Source organism: Ictalurus punctatus, chromosome 1, assembly GCF_001660625.3.
Source record: "Ictalurus punctatus breed USDA103 chromosome 1, Coco_2.0, whole genome shotgun sequence".
Lineage (NCBI taxonomy): Eukaryota > Metazoa > Chordata > Actinopteri > Siluriformes > Ictaluridae > Ictalurus > Ictalurus punctatus.
In genome coordinates, this window is record NC_030416.2 from 12,690,549 (window position 1) to 12,708,245 (window position 17,697).

The 17,697-nt window shown below is 41.1% G+C and overlaps 2 protein-coding genes across 3 annotated transcripts; one reads left to right on the forward strand and one right to left on the reverse strand.

Moving 5' to 3' along the window:
* Positions 1–261: 261 nt before the first annotated feature.
* gba (glucosidase, beta, acid) lies at positions 262–6,365 on the forward strand. 2 transcript variants are annotated; one of them, XM_017470982.3, is made up of 11 exons: positions 262–416; positions 504–583; positions 873–1,067; positions 1,643–1,789; positions 2,034–2,167; positions 2,264–2,436; positions 2,820–3,057; positions 3,249–3,473; positions 4,328–4,491; positions 4,671–4,787; positions 5,287–6,365. In XM_017470982.3, the coding sequence occupies exons 1-11, from the start codon at positions 400–402 to the stop codon at positions 5,390–5,392; spliced, it is 1,596 nt and encodes a 531-aa protein (XP_017326471.1). In that variant the 5' UTR covers positions 262–399; the 3' UTR covers positions 5,393–6,365. The 2 variants fall into 2 exon arrangements, with proteins under 2 accessions (XP_017326471.1, XP_017326477.1); XM_017470988.3 differs by having other exon boundaries at positions 876–1,067.
* rnf115a (ring finger protein 115a) lies at positions 5,908–17,609 on the reverse strand. Its single transcript, XM_017470990.2, has 9 exons — positions 17,455–17,609; positions 16,432–16,490; positions 16,196–16,250; positions 13,444–13,715; positions 10,447–10,515; positions 10,185–10,257; positions 9,952–10,045; positions 9,669–9,784; positions 5,908–7,544 (listed from the first exon to the last, which is right to left on the reverse strand). The coding sequence occupies exons 1-9, from the start codon at positions 17,530–17,532 to the stop codon at positions 7,425–7,427; spliced, it is 936 nt and encodes a 311-aa protein (XP_017326479.1). The 5' UTR covers positions 17,533–17,609; the 3' UTR covers positions 5,908–7,424.
* Positions 17,610–17,697: the final 88 nt, after the last annotated feature.

Below are 17,697 nucleotides of genomic sequence, written 5' to 3' on the forward strand. Positions count from 1 at the left end.
GCTGATAGGCGAAAACTAGGAGACTATAATTCACACGCATTGACACCTCTCATTTGTCACTAGCCCTCATTAGACACATGTAGGGCAGCATCCTTTAACAGGACAGGGCTGGACATGCAGAACAGGATTTTAGCTCTTCTTCCCGTCACATAGTAATAAAGTATGTAATAAAGTCGCTTTGGATAAAAGCGTCTGCTAAATGAACAAATGTAAATAAAGAATGCGACACCTAGAGGACGACAGTACTGAAACACCACCTGTCACGTGACCGTCATGTGACCCCAGACAGCCGCATGATCAGGAAGTGAACCTGTTTATTTACAAAATGGTGCTGATATCCTCGCGTTAGATGTATGACTGCAAATGGCTTGAGTGGGAAAACTAATGAACCTATAACTAATGAGGATTATTTACAGGTAAGCGTCCACGAATGATGTTCACTGTGTTGTGATTAATTTGATCGTTTCTCACTGGGGAATATGAGCTGGTGTTTTCTTATTCAGCCAGGTGACTTACAGTATGAGGGGAGCAGATCTGCTTATTGTGATAGTTCTTTTAACGGGGACAATCACACACATCAGAGGTTGGTTCATGTGTTGCAAAGCAGTGTAATATTGCATGTAATTGATTCATCTGACTTGAATTGCTTTGTGAATATTTTATGATCATCAGTAAATATGGTGTGTATCCACACATCTGTATTAAAAAAACAAAAAACCTTGAAAAAAACCTTATGAGTTAAATTGTTTCATTTTGAGGTTAAAGTTGAGGCAAACGTGTGTGTGTGTGTGTGTGTGTGTGTGTGTGTGTGTGTGTGTGTGTGTGTGTGTGTGTTTGTTTATATACATACTTGTGCACTGAATTTGTCACAGCAGGCAGTGATGAGTGCAAGATGAGGTCCTTTGGCCAGAGCTCAGTAGTGTGTGAGTGTAATGCTACATACTGCGACTCAGTTGGTCATGTCAGCTTGCCTCCTGTGGGCCACTTCCTGTCGTTCCTGAGCAGCAAGGCGGGTCAGAGACTTCAGAGGGAACAGGGTCAAGTGCAGAAGAACAGTACTGGAGCAGGTAATGTATATCTGCAGCTGTTAGTAAGCATTAGATCATCCTGTTTTCAGCCTTCTAACACATCTGAGTAACTGTTTGACTCTTACATGTCACAATATTAGTCCTTCAAGAAGGTTACCCTTGATCACACGGCCACGTAACAATGAATAGGAGAGATTGTGATAATTGGGCGTTACGACACGAGAGGAAGTTTGCTATTTGTGAATAACATTGTTGCGATATAACAGTGGCTAGAAAGTGTTTCAACCACTCAGATTGTGCAGTTATAACTAACTATGGTGAAAACAGTAGTTTAATATTCTTTTAAAGACACACATGAGCTTCCTTCTCCTTTATTACACGATGTAAGCCTAGCTAACAATAAGACTAGCTGTTTTCAGTTCCACATATAATACATGCACTAAATATGAAGATCTACAGAGGGAAGACTTCCATACTATAATTGTGCTGCAGAAAGATTTTGAACTGTAACATTACTCATTTATTAGGGCGCCATTAGACTTGCTAAGAATACATCTATAGTCACTATTCTCAGCACTGACCCAGTTCCTCTCTTGCCTGCTTGTCTTTCTCAGCTCTCAGGATCACTCTGGTCCCCACAGAAAAGTACCAGCGTGTTAAGGGCTTTGGAGGAGCCATGACGGATGCAGCTGCCATGAACATTCTCTTTCTGTCGACGGGAGCGCAGAACCAGCTGCTCAGACAGTACTTCTCCCCAGAGGGTGAGAGAGGAGACATGGTGCTAACAGGGAGAGATAGAAGTTTTAGGGAATAATCTGGGGATGAAACTAATTTATTAATAAAAAAGAAAAAAAAACTACAAAAAGTTCTAAAAACCACAAATTACTGTAGCTAATAAAATAATGAGTATATTTTAACCTGGGTTTTAAACGTCATCGGGATTTTAATTTCCATGTGAAGTAAGCCACATGAAACGATCACTTTCTGCCTCTCTTATGTTTATAGGTATAGAGTACAACATGGTCCGAGTCCCGATGGCCAGTTGTGACTTTTCGACTCGTTTGTATACGTACGCCGACTCGCCTGACGACTACACCTTGCTCAACTTTAGCCTGGCTGAAGAAGACACGCGCATGAAGGTATATCGGCACAAATGAACACAGTTTGAAAATGCTTATCTAATTATGACTTTGTGCTTCTTTATAATGTAGTAAATAATATCCAGTCCTTCACAGATACCTCTGCTGCAGCGGGCACAAGCCCTGTCTGCTCGCCCGCTATCCCTGTTTGCTACTGCCTGGAGCTCCCCGGCTTGGTTGAAGACCAGTGGTGCACTCATAGGGAAAGGCTCGCTTAAAGGAAAGCCTGGGGGCAAAGAGTATAAAACCTGGGCACAGTACTATATCAGGTACGTGAAGCGTATAATTACACGTCAAAAGACAGCCCTTAGTCAGGATTATCACCATCTGACTTTTTTGTATTCATGTCCAATAGTAGAGTGGCGAATATCCAGGACCTACTGCAATATGTAGTGTCCTTGAGGCTGCAGAATACCCAGTATGCACTGTGTTGTTTGAATATGGCACATGACCTATATTGTGAATTGTGATTTTGTACACAATAAGTATACTGACTGCATTTTTGTGCTTAATATACTACTACTAAAAATAATACAAATAATAATAATATAATTCCAATGAGAACATGCTTTAATACTTTCTTGAAGCAAATAACAAGTACCTTCTCTTATTTGTTCCTTATCTTCATTCATACATCATTTTCTGCTCTCAGATTTCTGGAAGAGTATGAGAAGCATAATCTCTCATTCTGGGGGTTGACCACAGGAAATGAACCCACTGCGGGTGAATTGACCAATTACAGTTTCCAGGCTCTGGGTTTCACTCCTGAGCTCCAGCGTGATTGGATTGCCATGGACCTTGGTCCTGCTCTCCATTCATCCCCATATGCCAAAACCCGCCTTATGATCCTGGATGACAACAGACTCCTGCTTCCTCACTGGGCCAAAGTGGTAAGCAAGGGAAGAAAAAAGGGTGGGATATCACATATTTTGGATTAGCTGAGACTCCTGTGAGTGTTAGGAGTTACTGGGTATGGCGCACATTGAGACATGTAGGCGGATCACAGGAATAAAAGGACAAAAAAAAAAAAATCAGATAAGTGCTCTTCAGCTCTCTGTGATTCATTTTTTTCCTGCTGCAGGTTCTGAGTGACATTCATGCTTCTCGATATGTTCATGGCATTGGTGTTCACTGGTACTGGGATCATCTCGTTCCTGCCAAAATCTCACTGACGGCCACACATGAACTCTACCCAGAGTACTTCATTTTGGGCACAGAGGCGTGTCCTGGGTGGAGCAGTCTTGACCATGGGGTGCGGTTGGGCAGCTGGGAAAGAGCTGAAGATTACGCCCATGACATTGTAGAGGTATCCCAGATTAATTGGTTCCATGGTGTTTTCTTAGGCTTTAATGGCCATTTCTACCAAGTCAAGTTGCTATAATCTTTCAATTCCATTAGAAAAAATCTGGAGCCAGTGTAGTGAACTGGATTTTCTGACTGACTGACTATCTAGCTTTGTGTAAACACTGATTATGGCTGTTCCTCCATTTATCTCTTCTTCTTCTCGTCTTATTTGTAATATTTAGTAATGCCATGAAGTAGCATTCTAAATATTCTCAAAGCTTCATTATTCCCTAATTATTCAAATACATATTTTTCATGCCGGGGCGCACGGTGGCTTAGTGGTTAGCACGTTCGCCTCACGCCTCCGGGGTTCGAGTCCCGCTGGGGCTATGTGTGTGCGGAGTTTGCATGTTCTCCCCGTGCTGCGGGGGTTTCCTCCGGGTATGCTGGTTTCCTCCCCCAGTCCAAAGACATACATGGTAGGCTGACTGGCATGTCTAAAGTGTCCATAGTGTGTGAATGGGTGTGTGAGTGTGTATGTGATTGTGCCCTGCGATGGACTGGCACCCTGTCCAGGGTGTACCCCGCCTTGTGCCTGATGCTGCCTGGGATAGGCTCCAGGTTCCCCATGACACTGAAAAGGAGTAAGAGGTAGAAGATGCATGGATGGTGGATGGATGGATATTTTTCATGCCACTTAAAATACATTTAGCTTAAATCCATATTTAATTTTTCATATACAGACAACTTAAACTATAAAGTGAATTGTAATTACGTGTTACCATTACTGTTACTCATATTTGGCAGTGTTTCCATTAAAAAAAAAAATAAATAAAAAAACTTTTTTGTCTTTTGTCCCTTCACTCTTGCCTACAGGACCTAAATAACTATGTGACCGGTTGGACAGACTGGAATTTAGCACTAGATATGAGTGGTGGACCAAACTGGGTCAAGAATTTTGTGGACAGTCCCATTATCGTGGACCGGACCAAAGACGTCTTCTACAAGCAGCCGACATTCTACAGCATGGCCCACTTCAGGTGAGGGTGCTTTAGACGGTCACATGAATGTTGTAGGAGCTATGTAAAATGCAGATGATTTGATGAGCCGCAGTGTTCACTGGGTTTTTCTTATAAGTATCTAGGCACTTGACGACTTCTTGTACTGGAAGGTGATTTTAATTTGACCTTAAACTTTGACTTTATTTCAACACTTACAGCAAGTTCCTGTGGGAGGGGTCTCAGAGAATTGGTGTGTCCGTTTCTGAACACACTTCACTAGAAAGTTGTGCCTTCGTCAGACCTGATGGTTCAGTAGTGCTGATCATTTTAAATAGGTGAGAAAGACAAAAGTGTGTGTGTGTGTGTGTGTGTGTGTGTGTGTGTGTGTGTGTGTGTGTGTGTGTATATATATATATATATATATATATATATATATAAAATATAAATTTTTATATATATATATATATATAAAATATAAATTTTAACGTGGGTACAGAAATGACCCTTTGCCACTACATCCAAGCAGTAGTAGCACCAATCAAGGGTCTATATGATCATTATGGCTTACACATTTTACATCACTTTACACTTTTGACCTGATAAACAGAATTCTGCATCTTGTATGCTTTCAATTTCATTCAAATGTTTATTTTTAAATTTGTGTGTGTTTGGCTTTAAATAAACACCTGAATATTATCCCTGTACTATAAATTGTTTTTAAAAATGATTCGTTAGAGAAAATGAGACGAGCACATCTAATTTGTTCTATTTTTATGTGTGTGTAGTCTGCAGTTAGTTAACATTATAAAATGCTTTATATGTGTGAACCTACAGGTCTGATGCTGAGGTGGGTTTTGAAGTCTGGGACCAGACCCTGGGCTTTCTGCCTGCAAGCATGCCTCCTCACTCCATCCTCACACTACTGTGGGCCACATACTAATTTCCAGTATTGATCTACAGCTTTATGCTACAATCGGTTTGCATCCCCTCACAGAGTCATGCAGGTGTGAACGGAAGAAGGGACATCTGGATATTTCAGAGATTATGCAAATAATCATACTTAAAATCAGTTCTAACCAAACTAACATGTAGTAAACAGTGCATGTGGGCTAGTTGTCAGGAATCCAGTCCACTAACAGTAGTTTGAGTGACACGTAGCACGGAAAAAAACTTTTGTCTTGACAACTTTTTTGGGGTTTTTTTTGAGGTCACAATGAAATCAAGGGACTGATCTTGGGACTGAAAATGAATAATGATGACCGCTTCAGCCTGTTTTGATTCAGAAAAAAATTATTCTGGAGATTTAAGGTACTGAGAGACTTATCTTTTCAATAAAAAAAAAAAGTGTTGTGTGTAAGTGTGAAAGAGAGAAGCTTTGTGGAAGCTTTAATACGTACAATTTGTGATTAACACTAAGAAATTGCAGATGATTTACAGTGACTTGAAACTTCAACATGTGCTTGACCTGCTTTTAATGTGATCATTTGGTAGACAGTTTGAAGCAATGTGTACAGAACTGGATGGAAACACTTCCAGGAGGTTTTGACAGTAAAGGCTGCTATTATCTTGAGAAGACAGCATTGGTTTTCGGAGTCTTGTGACGGGTTTATAAACGCATATGCATGACAGACATCTCGGCCAGAGGAATGTAAGAGGCTACAGTTCAAATACAAAACAACAGTAACCTTTTTTTGATCCACGTCTGACTTTCATTACATGAATTTCATTCAACGTTGTTATCACAGCTAAAATCGGTATTGCTTCTCGATCGTACACAAGCGCCATGACCTCGTGTATAACCAATGGCAAATTTTCAGGCTGAAAATGTGGAAAATTGGTTATTTATGTATTAACTGTTCACTAAAACGAATATTAAAATGCACCAAAATGAGTTAGAAAAAAAAAAAAAACAAGAGACTGAACAAGTTTAACAAACCCTCATTTTAACTGTATGCTGTAGATAAACCAACCTACAAAGCATTTCAATTAAACAAAATGATAAAATCAAATGGTGTCCTTGGCTCTTGTACATATGATTCATGTAAAAAGTTATGTAAACCTGTCTTAGCAAGATCAACAGTTAACTGATTTTTATTCAGTTTTATTATCAATACATAATTGACAACACATCATTTATATAATATATATATTTAATATTTAGGGATTCACCACTTTTATATGCAGTATTCCTTTCCTTTTGTTTTTCTTTGAATGAGATTTCAAACTAAAATTATTTACAAAAAAAAGAAAAGAAAAGGAGTGGTGCCAATGAGGGTGGGATGAGAGGAGGACATCATGTGTGCCTGTGATATATACACCTGGGAAAAGTGCACAGATGGCAACAGGGAGAGGAAAGAGGAGAGCTCTGTGACTGGTAATGACTACCAAGACAGGACGAGGTCACCCAATGAACAGGTGTGCTAAACAGCGAGCGAAAAGAGGTCAAGGGCAACCGATCAGTAGAATGGGCCTGGAGACACAAAGGAACCCAATGGCTGTTAGACTGAACAGGGGCTGGCTCTGTGTAGCGTGTGCAGTTCAACTTCATGGGGAGTGCACTGCACACTGCACATTCAAAAGAAGAAGGATGGCTCATGTAGTGTTATGCCTACAAGATGGTGGTGATCATGTGCGGTCTTCAGAGTCAGTAGCCTGGGAAAGCAGACGGCAGGACAAGAGGTGTAATCAAACGCAAAACACCTCTGAATTAATGTAAAAGTGTCAACGCAGAGACAGAGGAGACTAGGGACAGGCCATGACAGAGAGCGCATGAGAGACAAAAAGTAAAACAGTAAACAAGCCGTAGTAAACCGTACGAGAGTGGTAAGATCAAAAATGAAGAGTGTGTGTGAGAGAGAGAGAGAGAGAGGCTGGCGTTAAGACAGGGAATGCCAAATAGTGGCAAATCCTCACACGTTGAGAGCGTTGTGAGAGTTAGAGCAGATGAAACGGAGCATGTGTGGGTGTCTCTCTCAGTAGGACCATCTCTCCTGTGTGCGGGGCTCGGTGTTTATGGAGGAGGGCTCTGAGGGTGGCTGATTACCACTGTCCTCTCCGCTCAAACTCTTCCTGCATACCGGACATGTGTCATGCTGTGGAAAGAGACGAAGAGAGAACATGAATAAGTGTGAGGCTTGCGGAAATAAGTATTCCTCCAAAAAAAATATTGCAGCTTACATTATAGCCAATGATCTACTGGCCCTGACATGTTTGGCAACTGAAATTTCTAAGCATAATTCACGCCACACCACATATCAAAACTACAACAAGCAACTCATAATAGTAGTCAAACACACACACACACACACACACACACACACACAGGAAACGGGTTGTCAATAACAAGCATTAAGGCCGATAGCATTAAATGTTGTGTGAATAGCAATATCAGAACATCTGAACCATCCCTGTGATCAAAAGCAGTTAACGCTGATGGTACCCATGCCTTCCATCATGTAAGTACAGAACTCTTAAACATAACACGGCATCGCATTGATTTACCACGTCGTTAAACTGAGTGGCTCTTTAAAATCACAACAAATGATGGCAAAAGAGCTGGCTAGAAAAATACCTGATTTGGCATGGTTTGTAACTTTTAATAGGATATTATGAACACTATCATGTATTATTTTAAATGATCTCTGGACTACTTTGCATATATTAATTATTCATAATCATTTTTGTGACCATTTTTTATTGCAGTTTACATGACTGTATAAAAAAAAAAAACAACAACCAATGTCCGTGATGCCATTAAAGATAAAATTTTGTCCAGAATCGCTCACCCCTTGTGCAGCTACTGACAGTAAGAGAGGTGTAATATCTGCTGGACATTTGCATGTGTACACTGAACTGTACAGGAACCAAAGCTCAATATTCAATTGTCATGCAGACCAAAACAGTTAGTCATGAGCTAAATATTCAGTCCACTTTCATCTTATCTCTCTCTACACGCCGAGCTGCCTCCTGTACAGCTTAACCAGTCTCCTCATAACTATATCAGAGACATACATCCAGAACTTAGACCATTAAAGTGGGCAAGCACTTTCAGCTCAAGTTCCATAGTTAGACTGAGTACCATTTAACCAACAATATCTGAAAATAAAGTTCTTATAGCTTCTACAGGAAGCTATAAGACATAGCTCATGTCAAGTCAATCCTTTAGGTTTATACATCATGTCTAACGTTACATTTTATTTATTTATTTACTTTTTTTTTTTTTTTTTTAACTTCAGGAGCCTATGGACGGGTCCCTCCATGAAAACTGCAGCCAATCAAATGTATATAAATCGTTGGCAATAAACTTGAACTTTGCAGTGAATATTGTTAAATATCATGATGAATGTAAGGTGTTACACCTTAAGGTACACATAACATAATTGCAATGTCGTCTTGTTCCTAACTACTGCAAACACAATATCTTTCAAAATTCTCCCCATTTAATAGTGTCGGAAATTGTGACAATCCTTACCGTACCTAATAAAGTAATTATTTTCTGCTTTAATTCCTACCTGTAATAAAAGGCAGAACGGTCACCAGAACCGTTTATCCTACAAAGGGTCATGGGGAGCCTGGAGCATATCCTTCCTACCTTAAGGTCTTATCTTCCTAGGAACTCTTGACTTCTAGCATTCTGAATCATTCTTTTCATTGGATTGAAAATATAATAGAGTGTCATCTTGAAATATTCAAATTAACAGATCTTGAGAAGTCCAAATTGTTGATTATTTTCAAACGTCTGTTAGTTAATTATTGACTTTCCAAATGTTTTTAATACAATTTTTATTGATAAATTCATTGTTCGTACGTCTTTGTTACATGCTCAATGCAGTAAATGTGATGCCTCATAACTTATGTTTGAATATGTGAATAATTGTGGCATGTTCTTCAAAATTCCTTTTTCTGGAAGTTTACCATCATGTCACAGTTTGGCTGCAGCTTTCATGGAGTGACCCAGTTCCTTCATGAGTCTGATTGAGTGTGCAAAACTACATTAGGAATACTATGAGGAATTTTTTTTTAACACTTGTTGGTCCGTATGTGTTACTTCGCAGCATTAATGTCTTACTTATTATTCTAAAACAGTAAATAAATAGTAACCAATTGCATCCAAACTTTTGACTCGTAGTTTACATTATAAATATAGTATTCTTTTAAAATATGTACGTGACAATATTGTACAGTGCAATAAACTCCCCATCCTGACCCAGTCTCACCAGTTCTAGCCAGGGCACAATGCAGTCACTGTGGAAGAAATGGTTACAGGGCAGCTGCCTGACTGGCTCCCCGACTGTGTAGTCCTCCTTACACACCGGACACTCCAAACTGCTGTCTGTGTGAGGAAGACAGGAAGGAGGTGGATTCATTTAGAGACGCGAGGTGGCCCGTCCATAGTAAGTGTTCTGATTTAAGCAACACAAGCTATTTTTTGGGGGATAAGAAAGACTATGACTTAGGGGAGAATAGAAAAAAAAAAATGAACGCAAAAGAGAGACTGACCAGCTTGTTCCTGAGAAACAATGACTGTGGGGAGGGAGGAGATTTTCTCTTTTTCTGCAGGAGGAGGACCTGTGTTCTCAAACTGACCCAGTAACTGTGCATGTGTGAGAGAGTGAGAGAGAGAGAGAGAGAGAGAGAGAGAGAGACAGAGAGAGAGAGAAGCTATTATTCAAGAAACGAACTTTAACCAGCTTGTAAAATTAGTAAAGTCATAGTGCCTTATTTGTAAGTACCTGTGTAATGACTGCATCCAGACCCCCCTGCCCCCAGGCATAGTCACCAGGGTTTGAGTGCAGCATGCCCGTCCTAATATCACACACACACACACACACACACACACACACACACACACACACACACACACACACACTTAGGGATTATGCTAAAGATTATGCAATGCAATTAATTAAAAACAATATTTAAACCAGACGCAGAGTGATGACATGATATGGTGACAATGACATTAATTAGACTAAAAATGATGTTTGCATTTACCATGACAGTGGAGGGGAACCTGGAGCACCTGAATTGGCAAAAAGGCCAGCAAGAAACTGTTGTACTATTCTAAAAGACAAAAGAACAAAACAACAATATGGGGTTTAAAAAGGCATGCTTTGCAGTTTTTCCTGTCCTGGCAATTATTTCTACTGAGAAGAGACACCATGTTCTCTTATATACATGTGACCAATGATAAAACATGCACCGAAAAAAAAAAAAAAAATTCAAACTGCAAGTCAAGTGTAGCGCTGTCGGTTGCAGTCTGGAGTAAACTGGGAATTTTCACATCACAAACTTACTCTCATAGTCAGAAATGGGCTCGAATTCCAAAATAAAATATAATCCGAAAGTTCAAGCATGCTGATAACTACATTCAACTCTAAAATTACTGGCCCTCTTTTAGAGAACAGTGAAAGAATATATATATATATCTCCTACAATTATTTCAATTATCCACAAATCAGATAACAGATGGAAAAGAAAAATAACCTCACACAAGTATTTAAAAATACCATTAAGTACAATCACAGCCATAAAAAAAAAAAAGTTTCATGTGTGTCAGGAATTGGACACATACTGACCCCTTTAGTGAAGATGATTCACGGGTTATCATGTCAGACAACACCTCAATTAGAAAAGCTGTTAGGAAAGGCTGCATAAAGGAGTACCCCCCCGAGGAACACTCAATACTCCACACCTGAACTTCACCAAGTATTACTGGAACAACAATGCATTCGAGTATTTAAGTCCAGAATTTGGTTTCCTCTGCCAGAAGATTAATACCGATGGCCATACATGGGTTTTTCAACAACATAATGAATCCAAAGTTACATCCAAATCTCACACACACACACTCACCAGATTAAAGGGGTTAAAAATTGTGTCTGTTATTCTATGGGGGCATGTTGCTGGCATGGTTTGTGTTCTATTTAGACATCAGCATCATTACAGATGAATACAAGGCTGTTCTGACCGGAAGGAAACATTTGAGTCCTGATGGGAGTGGTCTCCATCCACCAAGCTCAAGAGCTCAGTGAACGGGTTGATGTACGCCTGTGCCCAGTGATCATTAAATAAGTGAACGCAGTGACAGTAAATTCCATCCATCCATCTTCTATACCGCTTATACATTTGTCAGGGTCACAGGGAACCTGGAGCCTATCCCAGGGAGCATCGGGCACAAGGCGGGGTACACCCTGGACAGGGTAGTGACAGTAAAATCTCATTTTAAAAAGAAAAACTGTTCATTTATTGATTGATTTCATGCAAGTCATAACTGGACCGTACTGTATTGTTAAATGGTAAAGCTACAGCACACAAAAAACACCCTATACAATTGTGTGCTTTCAACTTTGTGGTAACAGTTTGGGGAAGACCCACATATAGGTGTCCACATACATTTAACCATATAATGCATCGCGCCTAGTCGTAAGTTGGCTAGGTTATGTGAACGTCCATCCTACACAGGGTCGCAAGGGAGCCTGGAGCCTTTCCAAGGGGACTCGGGGCACAAGGGGGTGACACCCTGGATGGGGTGCCAAACCATCGCAGGGCACAACTGCACACACATTCACACACTACAGGCAATTTGGAAATGCCAATCAGCCTACAGCGCAGGTCTTTGGACTGGAAAGGAAACCGGAGTAACCAGAGGAAACCCCGGAACACGAGGAGAGCATGCAAACTCTGTGCACACAGGGCTGAGGTAGAAATCAAACCTCCAACCGCAGAGGTGCGAGACAAACATAGTAAGCCACTATGCCCCCTTATATAAAGCATGTTTTTAAAAACACAACAACAAACAACTAAAAAAACCCAGAACACATCTTGGTTAGTTTTCAAAGCTCAGGCTATGGCGTTTAAACAGCAGCTTTAATAGAGAGTGTAAGGACAGCCAATCTGAGCGCACACAGCATTAACAGTGAGTGTGCTCATTAAAAAAGAAGCACAAGCTGCCATGAATTGCACACACACAAAGGTATTCATGGGCATGAAGCAGAGAAGCAAGTGTGCAGGTCTGCAAGTAGACACACGGGTTTTTATTCCCCCTGCTCATTCGCCAATGGAATTAAATTAAAACAGCCACTCCATAAAGTAAAAAAAAAAAAAAAAACAACAACAATGTTTATTAGTATTCTGACAATTTGTGTTTAAATAAAAAGCAAAAAAAGTTCAGTTGAAAATGTGTTTTTGTCATATGAGGTTTTTACCACCACCTTTGATAGCAATTTGCTATTATTATTGCTATCATCATAGTCATTATTATCATCATCATTATTATTATTCTTAGTAGTAGTATTGCTGTGTGTGCAAAGACTGTGGAAAAAACAAAACAAAAGGTAAAGCAAAGTAAAAAGAACAAAAGAACAAAACATGGCGTTTAACCCCACTGAAATCCGCAGCAACTCTTTTGGACTAAAGTGTTAGACAGCGCTCTCTACCACAATCACCATCAACACTAGCTGAGGGAATATATTTAGGAAGAATGGTGTTCATTCCTCCAGTACAGTCCCTCAAGCTCACTGAAGCTGCTCTGGCAACTCCGTGTAGCCCAACACCTTACTGAGACACTTTATGTTGGCTTTTCCTTTAACGCGTCACCCGTCTACATTTAGTGACAGCTCAAATAACTTCACACATTCACAGCATTCAGTGACATACCCAACACATTCCAGTACGTCATCTATACCAACTTGTGGTTGTGCACATTTTTATTTTGTCGACTTCTGGAATCTAACTTTGTCACATTCCTCTCTGGTTAGCCGTGTTCCCCTCAGAGACTCCAGTAAATCGCTCATCAATTTAAAAGACCAATAAGCAAGATTTCATCAGGAGACAGGAGAAAAGTAAAAGTACAAGAAAAAAGAAAAGGTAAACAAGCAGACTTTCCAACATGCAAGTAGGAGGCATTTACGGAATGCTTGAGAATGACTTGAGGCGATACGGAGTAAGAGAAAGGCGGGGAGGCAACCGACCTAGCAGGGTGAGACTTACCCCTCTACAGCGGGGGAGCGATCCGGCCGACTGCTTCCTCTGGATCTGTATCTCCTCTGAGTGTGCAGGCGAGGGGGACGGCTGGGACCCCAGTGCTCTCCTCCTCCTCCTAAAGGGCCACCGAGGTTCCCGCTGAGGCCTCCGGGGACGGAGCCACCAAACGGCCCTCCTCCCAGACCTAGTCCTCCAGCACCTCCTGGAACCCGTGGCTCGGAGTCAGGGCTGTCCAAGTCCACTGTGAACGGCCGCTCCACGAACAGAAGCTGCCAGAGCTACAGCAGGGAAATGCGTGTAAAAAAGAGATGCCTTATTATTTAAAATACGTACTGTGGTGTGAGAAAGATGTTATATAAAACTCAAATCAAAACAACAGTCCTTCCCCTGCTAAAAGCACAGACAAGACAGAGGAATTTACTACTGGTGAAGGAGATGAAGCTGAACCCCGAATTAGCAACGTTCCTCCTGGAAAGGTATTTAAGCACAAACTCTACGAAGCTTTGAAAACGCTGGCTTTACATAACGAATCAGGTAAATATGTTTTACCGCTTTGGATGAACAACCTTCATAGAAATGTATGTAGTGCTAGATTCACTATACTGCCAAAAATATATGGACACCTGGCCATCACCCCATATGTGCTTTTTGAACATCTCATTCCAGATTTAGTCCTTTTTGCTGTTATAGTAACCTACACTCTTCTGGGAAGGCTTTCCACTAGATTTTGGAGTGAGGCTGTGGGGATTTGTGTTCATTCGAGAGATCAGGCAATAATGTCAGATGAGGAGGCCTGGGGTGCAGTCACTGATCCAGTTCATCACAAAGGTGTTCAGTGAAATTGAGTTCATCCATGCCAACCTTGCCAAATCGTGTCTTCATGAACCTCACTTTATGCACAAGGGTTATTATCATGCTGGAACAGGTTTGCGCCTCTTAGTTCCAGTGAAGGGAAATTGTAATGCTACAGTATACAAAGACATTCAATACAATTGTATGCTTCCAATTTTGTGGCAACAGTTTAGAGAAGGTCCAAATATGCATGTGATGGTCAAGTGTCCACAAATTTTTAGCAATATCATGTAAGTGCATCAAACAGCAGCAAAAGCACTCTTGATCACATCAATATGAGCCAAATTTCCTGTGTTAATAGTGTTATAAAATAGCTTTCAAGCAGTTGATTGACAAGAGTGCAAAAGCAGAGCTCAGGGTAAAAAGCGAACACCATCAGCCAGCCTGCACACGGGAGTCAGCATTAGGAAGGACTGCCATGGCATCACTTTCAAACGATGAAGTAGGTTGTTTTATTAATACGCGCATTGCCTTACTTTATTTATATTTTGAGTACCCGATGTTTGTTGTACTGCATTAGAGAAGATCACATTAGCTCCCTAGTAAATAAATACCTACCTCAAGCAAGTTAACATCAAATCAATATGTTCAATAAACAGTGTGGGATGTTGCATATTAAACTAACTCTAAGGGGCAGTTTAGTCCGAAACGGAGCAAGCTTCGCACACTGTAAAACCGGACATGTTCAATTAACGCAACTAAAGTTGAGGAAACTAATTACCTTAATTTTTTTTTGATAAATCAATTTATTTAAGCCAAATACACTTAAATATAACGAGTGTTTTAGAGTGCATGAAAAACTGGTAATATGAACGTGGGCATGTGGACCGAGCGGCGCACAGCGGTACCGAACTTGAGACTACCTGTAGGAGGTGGTCCGAGTCCGGCTGCTCTGGAACCGGGAACGCAACTAATACTCGCATCCGCACTTGTTCGGAAAAGAAAGTAACCTACACGTGTGTTTTAGCCGATGACGGCATCATTAGTTTTCACAAAACAAGTGTATCATGAGAGACAAAGGAACATTGTGGGACGCAGAAAAGGTCCACTGCTGTGCATAATAGCAACAAAATAATTTTTTTTACGAATTTAAATAACTTGAGTCGCGTTGTGTTCTCCATGCATGTTTGTGATGACACAAGAGGCACCGGGGTTCAAGAGGATCAAGTGAGTCTGGGGCAACGGGAACAATCGCACTTGGATTCGGGCCGCAGTGTGAAAACTGCCTAATTGAACTTTGGTGGCCAACATGGTCCCAAACCCCCCCCCAAAGGAATAAAAACATCATTCCAATGCTGTTGAATTTCACCTACTTAACTGCTATAGACCTAATCTTGACAAATCTTGACTAAACCCGGGTGCACGCTGGGAGATTTTTAATAGTCCTTTGTGATTCTTGCTTGTCAGACTGTTCAAACTTGATCCCTGTAGGATCTGTTGTCATTAATGTCAGACTGAACGACAGTCAAGACGCGAAAAACGGACGTACGCGAGAAGACTCGTACGGAGTAGGAGATGCCACACTACAGGACTGTGCCTCAAATCTTCTGACACTGCCAGAATTTATTCGGAAGAAAAATTTGATTGCAAACGGCCATTAATCGGTTGTCGGGGAACGTGTCAAACTAGCGATCGAGGGCTACAGATTTTGGCCTAGGATTATAGGAATCTTTTAGAATTCTCAAAATTTGCCTCAAACGACCAAATCGTGGCCAAAATCGTTCCGGGTGAACCCAGCTTAATGCATTTACATTGAGCTGACCCAGAAATCAGCTCAATGCTAAGTATTGATATAGTGTTCGGCCCCGCCCCTTTTTTCAACCGAGGACGTGCTGTCACTCAGAGGGAAGTGGAAGAGGGCACTATGGATATTTAGGATATTTTTCCTAAGAAGACCACAACTTACCTCTGCAAACTGTGAAGCTGTATCATCAAGGCCGTTCGTACTACTGTCCAGAAGACTAAAGGAACACAATCACAGCGTGTAAAGTGTTATTAATTTATACATATGAACTTTCCAGCATGAGTATTGAATGTCACAGACATGGACTCGTGTGACATGTCAACAGGGTTTGTAGTCACACTTTCTGGATTATGTTATGGTGAATAATAGGTTCGAAAAAAAATAATAATAATCCTCACCTGGAGTCTTCCGTCACCTCCTCGATAAATCCAGAGTCACATCTGGGGCAGATGTATTCCTAAAGTAAAAGTAAATTAAGTCAGTCATGTGAGATGTTGGCATGATTGTACTTCCCCATTCCTGCAAGTTATACATTACCAGGCTGTATATGATATCAAGGTGCACTTGACAGCTGTAACATTACCCATCGAGTCAGGAAATGATTTTGGTGAAATGATGTAAAGAGTCTCGATTGAACCCCAAACGCAAACAGAGAGATGAGTCAGCCTCTTAGCTTAAAAATGACAATCATTTAACTGGAAGAAGCGAAACGTGAACAAGCCATAACACACCCTGTGACCTTATTAGGAAATTAACTGCTTTTCATTTCAGTTCAGTGACAAACAAGAGGCTCGAGTAAGGACAAGCTTACACTGTGCGAAGTGTTTATGAAATTAAATGAAATGGGGGGAAAAGACACACACATATGACGTTTTACTTTCACTTTAACTAAAGTACTGAAGTCGCTTCAATAACGTTAAGCTAGTTCTTTGAATTCTCTCGCAGCATAGCGATTAAAAACGGTGATTGTTCTACTAAAAATAAATAAACCATCACAGCCAGGGACGTTTCAGAAAATGGAAACACCAGCTAGTTGTTGATGTGAGTCTGACCTTCCACAGGCAGCTGCTTGTGTCAGTGTGGTGCAGTAAATAAGACCAGACAGGACATAAAGTTAAACCAACAGCAAATGAAATACAAAACCACAATCATATATGTGTGTGTGTGTGTGTGTGTGTGTGTGTGTGTGTGTGTGTGTGTTTCAGTTGGTGTTGAGGCCCAGTAACAGCCTATGACTCCGGGCAGGCTAGCAAAGTTAGCCTGCAACCATTAGCAGCTAGCTAACGTTTAGCTGATAGCAGGAGAGCTAGCCTCCTCAGCGAGCCTAAACACGACTCAATCCGCCGTCATGCGCCTGCGGAAGTCGGACACACTATTGGCGCACACCGCGGCGAAAAGATGGATCTAAAATCCAGCCTTACCGGGAGTTTTGGTCTCACTTCGCCTTTACAACAGTGACAGAAAAACCGATGCGGAGGAACTGCCGCAGCCTCCGCCATCTTTCCGACAAGCGCACACAAACACTGACGTCGCTCCTACAGGCGTTATACGTTTCCTACCCGCATTCAGGCAAATTCCGCCTCCTGTGTAAAGATTGGCGAGCGGCTGTAATCATATGTTGTTCGTTGAAGGACAGTGGTTGTGAGTCTAAACTTCTAGCCAAT

Excerpts from the sequence above, each read along its gene's own strand:
- gba (XM_017470982.3), top strand. Across the intron at positions 1,068-1,642 it reads GAAGAACAGTACTGGAGCAG|CTCTCAGGATCACTCTGGTC; the intron begins GTAATGTATATC and ends TGTCTTTCTCAG. Across the intron at positions 3,058-3,248 it reads TTCCTCACTGGGCCAAAGTG|GTTCTGAGTGACATTCATGC; the intron begins GTAAGCAAGGGA and ends TTCCTGCTGCAG.
- rnf115a (XM_017470990.2), bottom strand. The coding sequence starts at position 17,532 with ATGGCGGAGGCTGCGGCAGTTCCTCCGCATCGGTTTTTCTGTCACTGT. Across the intron at positions 16,491-17,454 it reads AAGTGAGACCAAAACTCCCG|GAATACATCTGCCCCAGATG; the intron begins GTAAGGCTGGAT and ends CTTTTACTTTAG. Across the intron at positions 10,258-10,446 it reads GGTTCCCCTCCACTGTCATG|GACGGGCATGCTGCACTCAA; the intron begins GTAAATGCAAAC and ends GTGTGATATTAG.